Consider the following 13,956-nt stretch of genomic DNA (forward strand, 5'->3'; position numbering starts at 1 on the left):
TACACTCCCTGTAGCTTGATGTCACCATGTGGGTGAAGCGTGGCTTGCTCTGAGAGGGCCTTTAGCTCCTATCATTAACGTTGTGGCCTCTACAACTTGAGAAACCTGGAATCAGGGAGAATTCCAACAAAAGGCAGGACACTGGTGTGTGTCTCCTTTAACTCAAGCAATGTGTCTTGAGCCCCCGGTGTGGACCAGGCAGTACCCTAGGTATCAAGGGGCAAAGTGCCAAAGGCATCTGCACTCTAGAAGTGCAAACACTAGGGCCCTGAAGACTTGCATGGAAATAACTGAAAAGGCAGTAAAGAGAGTCAACTTTGGTGGAAAACTAGAGTTGAAGTGACCCAGAGGAAGGTGAGAATTATTTCTGCAAGGGAGGTCAGGCTTTATGGAAGACAGGAACCTTCAAAGTGAGCTTTAAAGATGGACACAATGAGGCAGATTAGATAGAGAAAGTATTTAAGTAGAGCGAGTAGCATGAGTAGTTTGGAGCCAGGGATGTAGCGGGCAAGTGCTGGTTTGGCTGATCACCTAGAGCCACAACAAAGAAGTAAGGGTGAAATGCGGACAAATTGCCAGATTTAAAAAAAATGCCAGATTAAAAAAAAAAATGCATCCCTCATGGGAAAGCAGAATGCTACCTTCACCCTCTTCCCCGCCTCCTTCCCTGGCTCTCCCCTGCCTACGGGATTCCTGAAGAGAGGACTCTCCTAGGATAAAAAGGGAAATAAATGTTTTGGGAAGGAGACCTAGCTGGGGAGCTCTAGGAAATGTGGTTCATCTGATGATCAATTTGAAAGCTTGAGGATTATCTAGCCTTTTCTATTTTATCTCCTTCCTCCTCTCATTGTTCATCTTTTGGTTATTATACCCTCCTAGTCCGCCCCATGGCCTCCCCTTGCTTCCTTGATGGTTTCCTTGATTGGTTCTTCTAGAACAGTCAGCCCGAATTGTCCCTCCCTGCCTGGTGCCCATCTGTGACCCTCACCTGGGTGCCCTTTGAGCCTGTTTCATCCCCTTCTAGACCTGTAGAGCCAGCATATGGTTGGCTCACATCATGCTCAGTAAATGCCCACTGGATCCCTGAGGCTGTAACCTTCCTGAGGTGGAGTTGGGGTTTTCTCCTCTCTCTCTCTTCCTCCTTTAATCCCTCCCAGTGGTCAGCACAGTTGTAGCTCCCAGAAACACTAAGCAGCACTTGCTGATCCTCCAGTCACTTATCTTTCTCCTAGAAGGGGCCACTAAAAGGCAGGTGCAAACCTGCGACTTCCTCTAAGCCCTTCACGTGGTAACTGAGGCTGCTTCAGAAGGCACCACCACCTACTCAGGTGCCCAGGTCAAAATCCTAGTCATCACCCTTGATTCCTTTTTTTTCTTTTCTCCATTTCTTCCACCTGATCCATCAACAATTCCCATCACATTTACTTTGAAAATATCTCCCAGTTGGAACACTCCCTTATCTCCCCTGCTACCCACCACCATCACCCAAATCCTAGTCAATTGTTACACTTCCCTGTGGCCTTCTGTGCTCCACACTTGCATCGTACAGTCCATTGATTAACACAATGACCAAAATAATCTTTAAAAAAGGAAAATTAGGTCATGTCAACTCTACTCCACTTCAACATCTAATAGCCATGCATTGTAATGAGAATATAATTTACACTTGTCAACAAGGTCATAAGATGCTGAAGCATTAGTCCTTTCTGACCTCCTGACCTTTCTGACCTTTCTGACCTCCTCAGAGACCTTTCTCCTGACCTCACTACCCTCCAAGCCATATTGGACTTACATCAGTCTCTTAAATAAACCAGATTATTTGTTTATATCAGGGCTTTTGCACAACTTACTCTCTGCCTGAAATACTTTTTCCCAGATCTTCACATGGCTGACTTCATCATTCAGGTCCCATCTCAAATGTCACATAGTATGAAATGTTTCTCTGACTACTCTGTCTCATATAGCTTCCTTAACCCTCCCAATCCCCACCACAGCCCCTAATTTTTACCCTGTTAGGTTTCCCTTAAAGCATCATTATTATTATTTTTAATTTGTCCACATGATTTGAAGTTCCCCATCAGACCACAAATACAACAACTAGGGCTTTGCTTGTTCCCAACCATCCTCTCCTCCCTTGGCAGATAGTCTTGATACATATTACACATTCACCAAGAATTTTATCTCTTATTTATAGACTTCATTTCTTCTCCAGTTACAGAACTAGGTTTGAGGGCCTGGAGTCAACTTCCCCAGGAAGAGAGTTTACAAGAACTTTTGCCCAGCACAGAGGAGTCTGGACTTCACATGTAGTAGCAAGCAATGACCAGGAGGAATCTACCAGGTGTGGCCAGAAGTTACCTAGCAAGGCCTATGCAGCAATTCTAAGTCATATCCTAGTGAATGTGCAAAGAACCAGAGAATTTATAGAAAGGTAGTGCAGAGAGACACTCAATATAAACATGTGAATTAGTCAATGAACATTTGTGGTTCTCAAACCCTGATGTACCTCACCAGTTTCTACAGAGCTTGTCAAGGATAAAAGATGCCTTGGCTCTTCTCTAAACTTACTCAATCAGTGCTTCTGGGGTGGGCTCCAGCAATCTGTAGTTTTAAGAAGCATCACTTCCGAAACCACTAAAGCAGACCCACATCTTGAAGTCCTGGTTCTTTCTCTGGTATGTGTCAGATTCTTGTGTGGAGGTTTTACAAAACACAGCTACTCAGGTCCCATCTCAAGCACCATGACCTAAAGCTTTCACTCTTGTTTTTAAGTCAGGTGTTAACAATTGTATCAAATACGTGGGTTGTGTTTCATAGATTCAAAAAGCAATTTCCCAACCCTTACTTGATTCTGCACCTAGGTTTCAAAGCTCAGCCCATTATGTGGATATATATTCTCTGGAGAATCCCCAACGTAGTCATCATTTACCCAGTGAAGCTCTGTAGCAATGGGAGCAAAAGAGCAAAGGAAGGTTTTCTGTGTGGCCACTTACCGTAACTCTAAAATGCTGGTGACGTTTCGAGAGGGAAAGATGCGCCGGATGTAATTGAAATCTCCAACGAAGAGGCTCCCATCAATTCCAACAGCCAGAGCTACTGGGGCCAGCAGTTTGTTGCCTTCGGCAAGGCCGTTGCAACTGGGACAGGAAATGCTTCGGCGGCGGCCATTGCCCATGATGCTGGTGATGATGGCAGGCTGCTGTGTCAGGAACTGGTTCTCCCCAGTGCCCTTGTGTAGGATTCCTGGGGGAAAGGAATTGGGGATGGTTACTGCAGCCTTCCCAGGAGGATACTTCTATCAGCTTATGGAGGGCAAGGGGCAGTGTTAGAGAGAATAGAAACAGTAGGAAATTTTGATCTGAGGAACTCCTTTATTACCTCATGATGCTGAGAGAGCTGTAATGGGGCAGTGACCCCTAAGGTTAAGATATAATTTGTAGGGGTAACTGAAGAAGAATTGTGAGGTACACTAAGGCAGTGGTTGGGGAAATACAGCCCAACATTCTTTGACAGTTAAAAGGAGAAGGTGGAGGGGTGTGTGGGGTGGCTCAGTCGGTTAAGCATCTTAGGCTTTGTTTTGGCTCAGGTCGTGATCTCAGGGTTGTGAGACTGAGCCCCACGTTGGGCTCCCCACTCAGTGCAAAGTTTGCTTGAGATTCTCTTTCTTTCCCTCTCCCTCTGCTTGCATGTGCTCTCTCTCTCTCAAATAAATAAATAAATCTTAAAAAAACTTAAAGGAGAAGGTGGAAAAACCTATGAGTATTTTGGACATTTGATGAAAAATGCTGAGGGAAGAGGACAGTCTACACTTGAATGTCAAGGCTGCAGAGAAGGTTCTGGAGGAGCTGTATTTGGGAAAGAAAATGAGCCCACATACCACTTTTAACATTGAGAATGTGATGCTTGTCCAGAGACCAGCCACCGAGGTTGGAAGGGTCCAGCTCGAATCCTTGAAGGAGGGCGGTCCTTTTCTCCCACAGAATTAGACTGGGGCAGGTCTCATACTCAAACCCAACAGACACTGAAAGATAAAAGTGGGTGGGGCAGAGTGGAGAAAAGAGTTTCCTTGATTACTCCCGAGCTTTCCAGCTGGAATGAGATACACATGTTTATGGTAATTCCGATTCCTTTCCAGAAACTCACTCAAGGAGGCGGGTTGATTGCTTTTCTCCTTGTGATTCCACACAATATTAAATTCAGATTTCAAGCTGAACTCAGCCTTGAAACTTTATACAGTAGTACTCTGTGGGGATAGAAAGACTTTTCCAATGAACAGCTGGCTTTCAAAAATGACCCTAGTGACGTAGAAGGAGAAGCATCATTTAAAAATGAAATATAACTCTCCTTTAGAGATGGACAGGAGACTGTTTCTCTTAGGCTGCTGTTCACGGCATGCATTTATTACACTCGGTGTTATTTATTCTCACTCACGAGGAGGAAGACCTATGGAAGCAGAGTGCCTCATTTATAAGGAGACTCTGGAGGCAACAGCTTGTGTAAGTTAAGGCTCTCTATATGATCACTTAGGGTTCCAGAGAGTGCCAGGCAAGGCAGGCACGGGGACAAAGCCTGCCAATTATGTGACAATTCAGTGGGGAACAGCATCCAAAGACTGTAAAAATCCCGCGTTTGCCACATGGACAAATGGGAGAGGGATGTGGGAGATGAAGAACTTCAGTTCTAACTCGGTTCCTGCTCACACTTCTCGTGGCTCTGTTTTCCCCATGTGTAACACGGAGTAAGTGAAGTCTCAGTTTCTCCGAGAGATGTGGTAAGGATAAATGAGACAAAATGCCAAGATGCCACACATTTTTAAATGCAACATTGCTTCAGAAATACGAGGCGTTGTTATTACTTGTATTCCTACTACATTACATTCTTAACTATGTGTGCCACCTTTGGGGATTTTCCATGGCTTCTTTTAGATCCTGAAGTATAGGAGCATTGATATGAATGGAAGATACATTTTATTAAACAACAACAACAACAACAACAACAACAACAACTCACATATATTTCCTAACTTGTCCTGTGAAAATTCTAAGAAGCAGCAATCAATCCAGAAGCAAAGAGAATTGCTAGTGTCTGGCTTGTGGCCTTGAAATATTGTTTCTCATTAAAAGGAAATCAGGCAGGGCTCCTTGACGAAATGGCTGAAGCAAGAAACGTGTAAGATGAGACTAGGCCATTTTATTATACCAGATAGCAAGGAAGAAATAAAAATCTACTAGAGTTATGTCAAAAGAATCTGGGAGTCAGTCTGAAGAGTGCCCCACTGACCAAAAATGAAACAATTCAACCATTAGTAGGGATAACTTCACTGGGTTGATACATATTAGATACATTTTATTCTATGAGTTCATAATGATACTAGAAAATTAATTTGCTACCATTAGAGGATATTAGAGGACCAATTTATTATACTGAAAATAGTAAATAAAGGGAAACAATTGAGCATTTGTCTCTTCTTTCTTATTTGAACTATACCTCACATAACCAAGTAGCTAATGAGAAAATATCTCTGTATAAAAGTATTCCCACTAATAAATGGAAAAGCAATGACAAAATTAAAATATGACTTTGCAATTCCTAATGACCTAATGGATCTAGGCAATGAGCATCAATGGCCACCAAAGTCACAGAAGGAAAAACAAGAAGACCTTAGATGCCTCCTGGTGGAAGACGATAGTACCACCTATCCAGCTGTCCTGCTTAATAAAAAAATCAGAAAATAAGAAACCTGGGAATAAATTTAACCAAAGAGGAGAAGGACCTATATGCTGAAAACTATAAGACATTGATGGAAGAAATCGAAGAAGACACAAATAAATGGAAATATATTCTGTGTTCATGGATTAGAATGATTACCATCATTAAGATGTCCACACTACCCAAAACAATCTATGGACTCAATGCGATCGTTAACAAAATTCCAATGGCACAGCACCGAAACACAAAAATGAACAACAATCTTAAAATGAGTATGAAACTGCAAAAGACCCCAAGTAGCCAAAGTGATCTTGGGAAGGAACAAAGCTAGAAGCATTACACACCCTGATTTGAAACTGTATTACAAAGCTATTGCAGTCAAAACAGTATGGGATGGGCATAAAAACAGACACACAGATCAGTAGAATGAAATAGATGGTCCAGAAATAAACCCACACATATATGGTCAATTAATTTATAACAAAGGAGGCAAGAATATACCACGAGGAAAAGATAGTCCCCTTAATAAATGGTGTTGGGAAAACTGGACAGCCACATGAAAAAGAATGAAACTGGACCACTATTCTACACCATACACAAAAATTAATGCAAAATGGATTAAAGACTTGAATGGAAGATCTGAAACCATAAAACTCCTAGAAGAAAACATAGCTGGTCTTGACATCTTGACGTTGGTCTTAGAGATAATTTTTGATTTGACACCAAAAGCAAAAATAAGTAAGTGGGACTGTATCAAGCTAAAAATCTTCTGTGCAACAAAGGAAACCATCAACAAAATGAAAAGGCAACCTACTGAATGGGGAAAAATAGTTGCAAATCCTGTATCTGATAAGGGGTTAATATCTAAAACATATAAAGAACTCGTATAACTTGGTATGAAAAGGCAAACGACCCAAGTAAAAAATAGGCAGACTATCTGAATAGACACTTTCCCAAAGAAGACATACAGAAGGCCAACAGCTTCATAAAAAGATGCTCAACATCACTCATCATCAGGAAAAGGCAAATCAAAACCACAACGAGTTACCACTTCACACCTGTTAGAATCGCTACTATCAAAAGACACGAAATTACAAGTACTGGAAGAGATGTGGACTAAAGGGAAGCCTCATGCACTGTTGGTGAGAATGTAAATTGATGCAGTTCCTCAAAAAAAAATACAAATAGAATTACCATATGACCCAGAAATTCCACTTTAGGTATCCGTCCAAAGAAAATGAAAATGCAAACTCAAAAAGCACCTGTGCCCCATGTTCATTGCAGCATCACTTACAAGGCCAAGATATGGAAACAATCTAATTGTCCATTAATGGCTGAATGGATAAGGAAGTTGTGTGTGTGTGTGTTGTGTGTGTGTGTGTGTGTGTGTGTGTGTGTGTGTGTATGTAATATTATTCAGCCATAAAAAAATCTGAAATTTTGCCATTGGCAACAACATGGATGGACCTTGAAGGCATTATGTTAAGTGAATAAGTTAGAGAAAGAAAACTACCGAATGATTTCACTTCTAGGTAGAATCTTTAAAAAAATAAAACAGATACAGAGACAGATTGGCTTGTTGCCAGAGGCAGGGTGTGGGAGGTGACAGAAGTGGGTGAAGGGAGTTAAAGGTAAAAACTTCCAGTTATTAAATAAACAAGTCTTGGGAATACAATGTATGGCATAGCAACTATAGTTAATGATACTGTATTGCATATTGTAAGTTGCTAAGTGGTAGGTCTTGAGTTCTTATCACAAGAAAAAATATTTATAACTATTGTGTGATGGATGTTAAGAGACTTGCTGTGATCACTGCACAATATCTGTAAATATGGAAAGGTTTATACCTGAAACTAATGTAATGTTGAATATCAATCATGCCTCAATAAAAAAAAAAAAAGTTGATCTAGACTAAAAAAAAAAAAAACACCTCAAATCTGAACCTTAGAAAGCCTCAAGATTCCACTCAGTTTACAAGAGATCTAGAACAAAGCAATATTTTAAGCAGCCACAGGGACACAATCAGAAAACAAACTAGACTATAGGAAATTCTACAAGCAAACAATGCAGTTGATGCAAAATAAAATACAGAACTTAAAAAAAAAAAGGAGCTGGACATGAAAGGGAAAAGCATAGATTAAAAAAATTTAAGAGAAATCAAAATTGCAAAAGGTGGGTCTTACTTGGATTCTGGTTAAAACAAAGCACTAATATTTTATGATATTCATAAGAAAAACAAAATATTGAATAATGGGCTATTTGAAGATATTAAGAAATAAGTATTTTAAAAATTGTGATAACCGTTGGCATGTTTTTGAAGAGTTTTTTAGAGATACATGGTGAAATATTATGGATAAAATGATGCGATATCTGAGACTCAGAAAAATATCAGGAGCAGGGAGGGAGGTGGATGAAAGAATGGAAAAACCAGTATCCATCATGACTTGATAATGCCAGAAGCTAGATGCATGGGGATGCACTGTAATATTTCAACTGCTTTTTGATGTTGGGTATTATTTTGATATTGGTAAAGACTGGTATAGTATTTGACTGCTCACTTTATATTAAGTGGCACTAGTTACTTCAGTCACGTATTACCATCTTTATTAAGAAGTACTTGAACTTGCCCATGAACCAGACCACTAGAGCCATCTCCTGAGCATGTGTAACCTGCTAGGTATGAGGATTTAGGCAACTCCTTCACCCTCTCCGTCCTGTCTTATTGGCACAATGGGGTAAGGAGAGTGCCTCCTTGATAAGGGTATTGAGAGGTTACCGGAGATAAAGGATTTAGCGCGTGCTCTGCACAAAGGGAGTGTCTCATAAATACTGGCTGCCGATGACAGAATTTCCAAGTTTGCTGGCTTCTTATTTCGGTAACTTATTATAATTCTTGGAAATTGCAAGCCTAGTGGTGAAGAAAATATAGGATTCTGGATTTTAATTAATCCCACACAGCTTTCTACAAAAATTCTAATTTTTGTAATTCTACACAGCTTTCTTTTACCCAGGAAAAGATACTGGGTAGGTTGGTATTCATCCACAGCTCACAAGTCTTCAGAGACTGAAAACCAACAGACTCTTTTCTTATGGTGGTCTTTCATCAGTGGGTCGTCGTGCAATTCCCTCAAAGGCACAGGCTGAAACACAGCATGTGGCTTTCACATCCCCTCCAGCTCTGTTTTCTGATTCTCGTGGTGCATTCTGAGCCATCTGCAAGTGCTCTCTGGAACATGATCTAGCCCTGTTCCCCCTCTTTTCCCTATTGTGAATGTTCTCCTGTCCATACATTCCACCCACAATGGCCTTCTCTTTGTCCTTCAAACACACCTTGCTCTTTTTGCCCTTTTTCCCCAGAAAAAGAATGCTCCATCCCTGATTTTCACATGGCTGCTTCTTGTCATTCAAGCCCCTGCTGAAGTGTCACCTGCCGAGGAGACTTCCCTGAATGCCCCCCCCCCCCACAGTTACTCTTGCCTCCCAGCAAATATCACTTATTTTTACTTCAATATTAGCACGTATCACTGCTTAATATTTTCTTGTCCCGTCTGTGGTTATTATGTTGATCCCCCAGTAGTTCAGAAGGTCCACGAAATAGGACTCTTGTCTTCCTCACTGATTACTGCATTCCTCTCAACTAGGATAGTGCCAGTAGAACTCCTGGTAGGAACCGGATATAGATCAAATTAATGCATGACTAAACCCAAGAGTCAATAAGGAGTTGAAACCAAAACATACCAACAGCATCAGAGAGTCCATATACCCTTTGGCTGTAGGCATCTGTCTTATCCCAGATGAAGGTGTAGGCCAGGTTGGGAGAGGCCTGGAATGACTTCTGGAAGAGGTGGCCCTCTACAGCTACCATCAGGTGAACTTTGATAAGGTTCAGGGGCACCGTGGACTGGGTCATGGTGATCTTCAACAGAGACTTATAGCCCGCGGTCCTGGAGCTCAGGTAGCGAAGCTTCACATTGGAACCAGGGAGCTCAATTTCTTCATGAAGAACCTGGGGAGGAGATACTGCAAACAATGAGTTCCGGGCAAGTGGGCCGCTTGCAAACCTGAGGTTGCCTGTCTGTTGCTCTGCTCACCCAAGCGTCATGCCTTACGTGGGGGGCAAGAACCACTTCCCACGACTGAGAGAGAGAAAAAAACAAAAACATCCAAACTTTATCTTACACCATGGAGTGAAGGGGCTGAGGTTATGATTTTTGGATTAATAATTATTCCTGGTCACTGTTGTGTTTCTTTTTAAAAACCACACTGTTGGCAGAAGATGTAAATAAGAACAGCAGGCTTTATTGCTAGCTGCATGTAAGGAGGCCACAAGAGTCTGTAATTATATGAACCTGCAACTTCCAGTGACAATTGGCATAAAGCAACAGGGAGGCAATAATGTAATATGCCCTCTGTCCTAACACTGATGTAGATCATTAAAGTGCCTCTTATCATGTATCTCTGTGACTAACAGGAATAAAAAGCAATTTGCAGGTGGGTTCCACATATGTATATTGTTTTTATTTTATTAACAGCTCCAGTGACTGCCGAAGCCTTGAACGACTATCTGAAAACATCTGGAATATCCAGGAGAGATTCAGTTTTCTCTCCAGTGACCATGAATCCTATTGTGTTCCTATTTTTTTTTTTTTTTTGTCCCTCCCCCGTAGTATTAGTCTCTGGCCCACCTAGAGAGTGAGATGAGTTGAGGGGAAGCTGGCCAACTGGTCTTGGGGGGGGCAGTATGGAAGAGTCCGACCCTGGTACCCGCCATTCCTACCTGGGTCTCCGGCACGATGGGATTCTGCCCTGGGGAAGCACTGAAGAAGGTGGACAGCGGGGAGGAGATGATGATAGGATCTGGTCGGACAAAGCCACTGAGGTCACAGCTGGGGATGGAGTTCTCCTCGGTCTTCATGACCAGGGTGTCCATGGCATAAAAGCTATTCCATGGCAGCCACACAGTGCGCTCCTGGCTCATGAACGGGGCTCGCTCGAAGTGCAGGGTCAAGGAGGCACCCCCATTGGCGATCAGGTCAAACCTGGACAGGGGGGAAGTGGGCTCAACTGAGTGGGCCGCATTTACCTTCAGACGAGGCGGGGGCTCTGAACTCCGGCCCTGAGGGCAGTGGGAGGGATAAGAGCACGCAGGAGAGGAACGTGGGCTTTGGAGGCAGATGGGCCGAGTTAGAACCCAATCTCTGCCACTTACTAGTTGTGCAACTGTGGCCACCTTACCAACCCTCTCTGAGCTCATTTCTGCATCTGTGAATTGGGAAAAATTATACCAACTTCCCAGTAGGGCTGAGAGAATGACATGCGAGGAGCGTGGAGCACGGGTCAGCACACGAGGCACCCCCGAGCTAAATCCAACCTGCCACCTGTTTTGGCAAACAGAACTTTTATTGGAGTACAGCCACGCCGATTGGTTTACTTATCCTCTCCAGCTGATTTCGTGCTACAAAGGCAGAGCTGAGTAGTTGTAACAAAAACCATATGGCATGCAAAGTCTAAAATATTTACTATCTGGCCCTTTACAGAAAAGGTTCCTCCGCCCCTGATGTAAAGCGCTTAGCACTGTGCTGGGCTAACACAAGTGTTCAATAAATAGTGGAGTTAAAATGATCACTGCTAAGTCATGGGAGGGCCTCATGAAAGCTTCTCATCTACCTGGACTATTATGAAATATATATTTGGTTCACAGAGCCTTACTGTTTGAGAGACAACTGACATATGACGTTAGTTTCAGGTGTAGTATAACATGATGATTTGATATGTTGCATATATTACAAAATGATGGCTACAAAAAGTCCAGTTAACATCTATCTATGCATAGTTACAAATTTTTTTGTGATGCAAACCTTTAAGATTTATTCTCTTAGCAACTTTTAATATGCATACAGTGTTATTAACTATAGTCCCCATGCTGAATATGACATCTCCAGGATTTATTTATTTTCTAGCTGGGAGTTTATACCTTTTGAACCCTTCATCCAACTTGCCTCGTTTCTGATATTTTTGATAATTGTTCTTAAACCTTATTCCGGTTTGTTCCTCAAGAGCTGGACAAAGGTATATTCCTAGTAAAGTAAAACAAATGTAGTTCTTTCCCAATTAACAGAAAAGAAGGAGGTTGATGGAGAGAAGTCTCTCAGTTTTAAGTTTTTTTTTCCTCCACCAGGATCTCAACTCTTCAAGGATGAAGGATGGTGGGGCTTTCTTGCTCACTTCAGAATTCCCAGCAATTAACGGACTTCCTGGATCATAATAAAAACAGTGAAAATATACAGGTCCGCTGGCTTCACCCATTTTGGGTAATACTTTTGGTGGGTTTGTTCATTTGTTTAATTTTAGTTGTTCGCTTCTGTTTTTGCTTGTTTACTTTTGGTGTTTTTTAAAAATTTATTTATTTATTTGACAGAGAGATCACAAGTAGGCAGAGAGGCAGGCGTGGGTGGGGGGAGCAGGCTCCCCACCGAGCAGAGAGCCTGATGCAGGGCTTGATCCCAGGACCCCAAGATCACGACCTGAGCTGAAGGCAGAGGCTTAACCCACTGAGTCACCCAGGCGCCCCACTTTTGGTGTTTTTTAATAGACATAAAACGCATGGGTGAGGAGCACAGGAATACTAAGGTAAATATCCGAGCATAGAATATTTGTTTGTCTATTTATTTTTGGGTGTGCACACTGGGGATGGTGCTGTACAGGACAAAGGAGAGAGTCAAATGTCTTGATATGATAGAACCAAATCATCGATGTCTGTGGCACACATTACTACACAACAGATTGTGTGATTCCTCAGAGCCTTCACAAATACATCCTGTTATTTCCAGGGCTTTGCAAGCTGAACAGGCTGAAGAATCACCAGTCCTGGAGGTTCAGATAGATGATATGGGAAGTGGGTTTGGGCTGTAATTAGTCAGGAAGCAGCTGAGAGGGATGGGGCAGCATAAGGTAGGGGCAGGCAGCAGGCCAAGGACTTAGAAATGTCCTCTGCATTGCCATCGGACTTTGCAGGGTAAGAACACTGGCTTCTAAGAATGAACAAGACCTGGGGTAGTTCTGCACACTACACATCACAGTCAGTCCTAGTGCGTTGAAACAATTAGATTTGGCTGCAGAAGTGTATGAGTGAGGGGGCACCAGGGTGGTGTACTTGGTTAAGCATCCAACTCTTGGTTTCAGCTCAGGTCGTGATCTCAGGGCCCTGGGATCAAGCCCCATGTCAGGCTCCATGCTCAGTAGGGAGTCTGCCTGGGATTCTTTCTCCCTTCTTCCCCTGCCCCTCCCCCCATCCAACTCTCTCTCCCTCCCACTAAAATAAATAAATAAATCTTAAAAAAAAAAATGCATGAGGGAGCTATCAAAAGCTTTGTGAATATTGAGATTTTGGTGGAAATCATCAGATGTCTTCTTGGAGTTTCAGAGGTGGGAATATGAGGATAGGGTTAATGGTCTTGTCAATTTGGAAACAACTTGCAAGGCTACCTTAGGACATTAGAGAGTAAGCCCAGACTCTTCAAGGCAAGAAAAGGCAAGGCTGTAGTTCTTACCCACATGCTACATCCATGATTTTCCAGACTCCTGTTTTATAGAAAAAAGTCTTACATCAGATTTACAGTAACTGTTTTCACTTTCATTTGGAATACAAGGCAATAGTTTGTGGGTTTTTTTTTTTTAATCTCAGGGTGGGTGGGTGATTTCCTCATCCCATAGATTTCTTTTCTTCTTCTTCTTCTTTAAATTTCAACTCCATGCCCAGTGGATTAAGGAAATAACATAGCTTTCATCTTGGTGGGGGCTGCACGGGTGCATGTTTCCAATCAGAAGATAATAGGAAAAGGTTGCCTTCTTCACGCAGCAGGGTGACGGCTAAATGTATTTAATTAGACTTCTCTGATTACATCCCCCCCCCCTCAAAACAGGCACGAAAACAACACAGCTCCTAAAGCCACAGATGAGAGCAGAAGGGGTTCACCACAGGACACTATGTCATGTGGATCCTTGTCACCCTGCACTGCCTTTGATTTAAAATAGGAGTGAGTTTCCAAACACCGCTTTGCCTTTTTCTTTTTAGAATAGGCCCTCCCCCAGCTCCAGCTCCAACACATGCACCGACACAGAAAAACATTTATCTGACATGGAAGAAAGGAGAATGATGGTTATCGGCAGCCCTGGATAGCCCGTCCCTTCTATCTGTTTTTAATTTTGGATACCACGCCATAAAGCAACAAACATATTTGGGGGGGA

At 42.4% G+C, this 13,956-nt stretch overlaps 1 protein-coding gene across 2 annotated transcripts in view; it reads right to left on the bottom strand.

The window, feature by feature from the left end:
- LOC111140927 (teneurin transmembrane protein 2) overlaps positions 1-13,956 on the bottom strand; it is a 934,316-nt gene that overhangs the window by 68,123 nt on the left and 852,237 nt on the right. For both annotated transcript variants that reach the window (XM_022493193.1, XM_022493194.1), the window contains 4 exons: positions 10,487-10,748; positions 9,448-9,715; positions 3,878-4,021; positions 2,994-3,243 (listed from right to left, as the gene is read on the bottom strand). In XM_022493193.1, coding sequence (XP_022348901.1) covers positions 2,994-3,243; positions 3,878-4,021; positions 9,448-9,715; positions 10,487-10,748 — 924 coding nt within the window. The remainder of the gene's footprint in view (positions 1-2,993; positions 3,244-3,877; positions 4,022-9,447; positions 9,716-10,486; positions 10,749-13,956) is intronic.

The sequence above is a fragment of the Enhydra lutris genome, unplaced genomic scaffold (assembly GCF_002288905.1).
Source record: "Enhydra lutris kenyoni isolate GAN:26980312 unplaced genomic scaffold, ASM228890v2 scaffoldscaffold5, whole genome shotgun sequence".
NCBI classification, from domain to species: domain Eukaryota; kingdom Metazoa; phylum Chordata; class Mammalia; order Carnivora; family Mustelidae; genus Enhydra; species Enhydra lutris.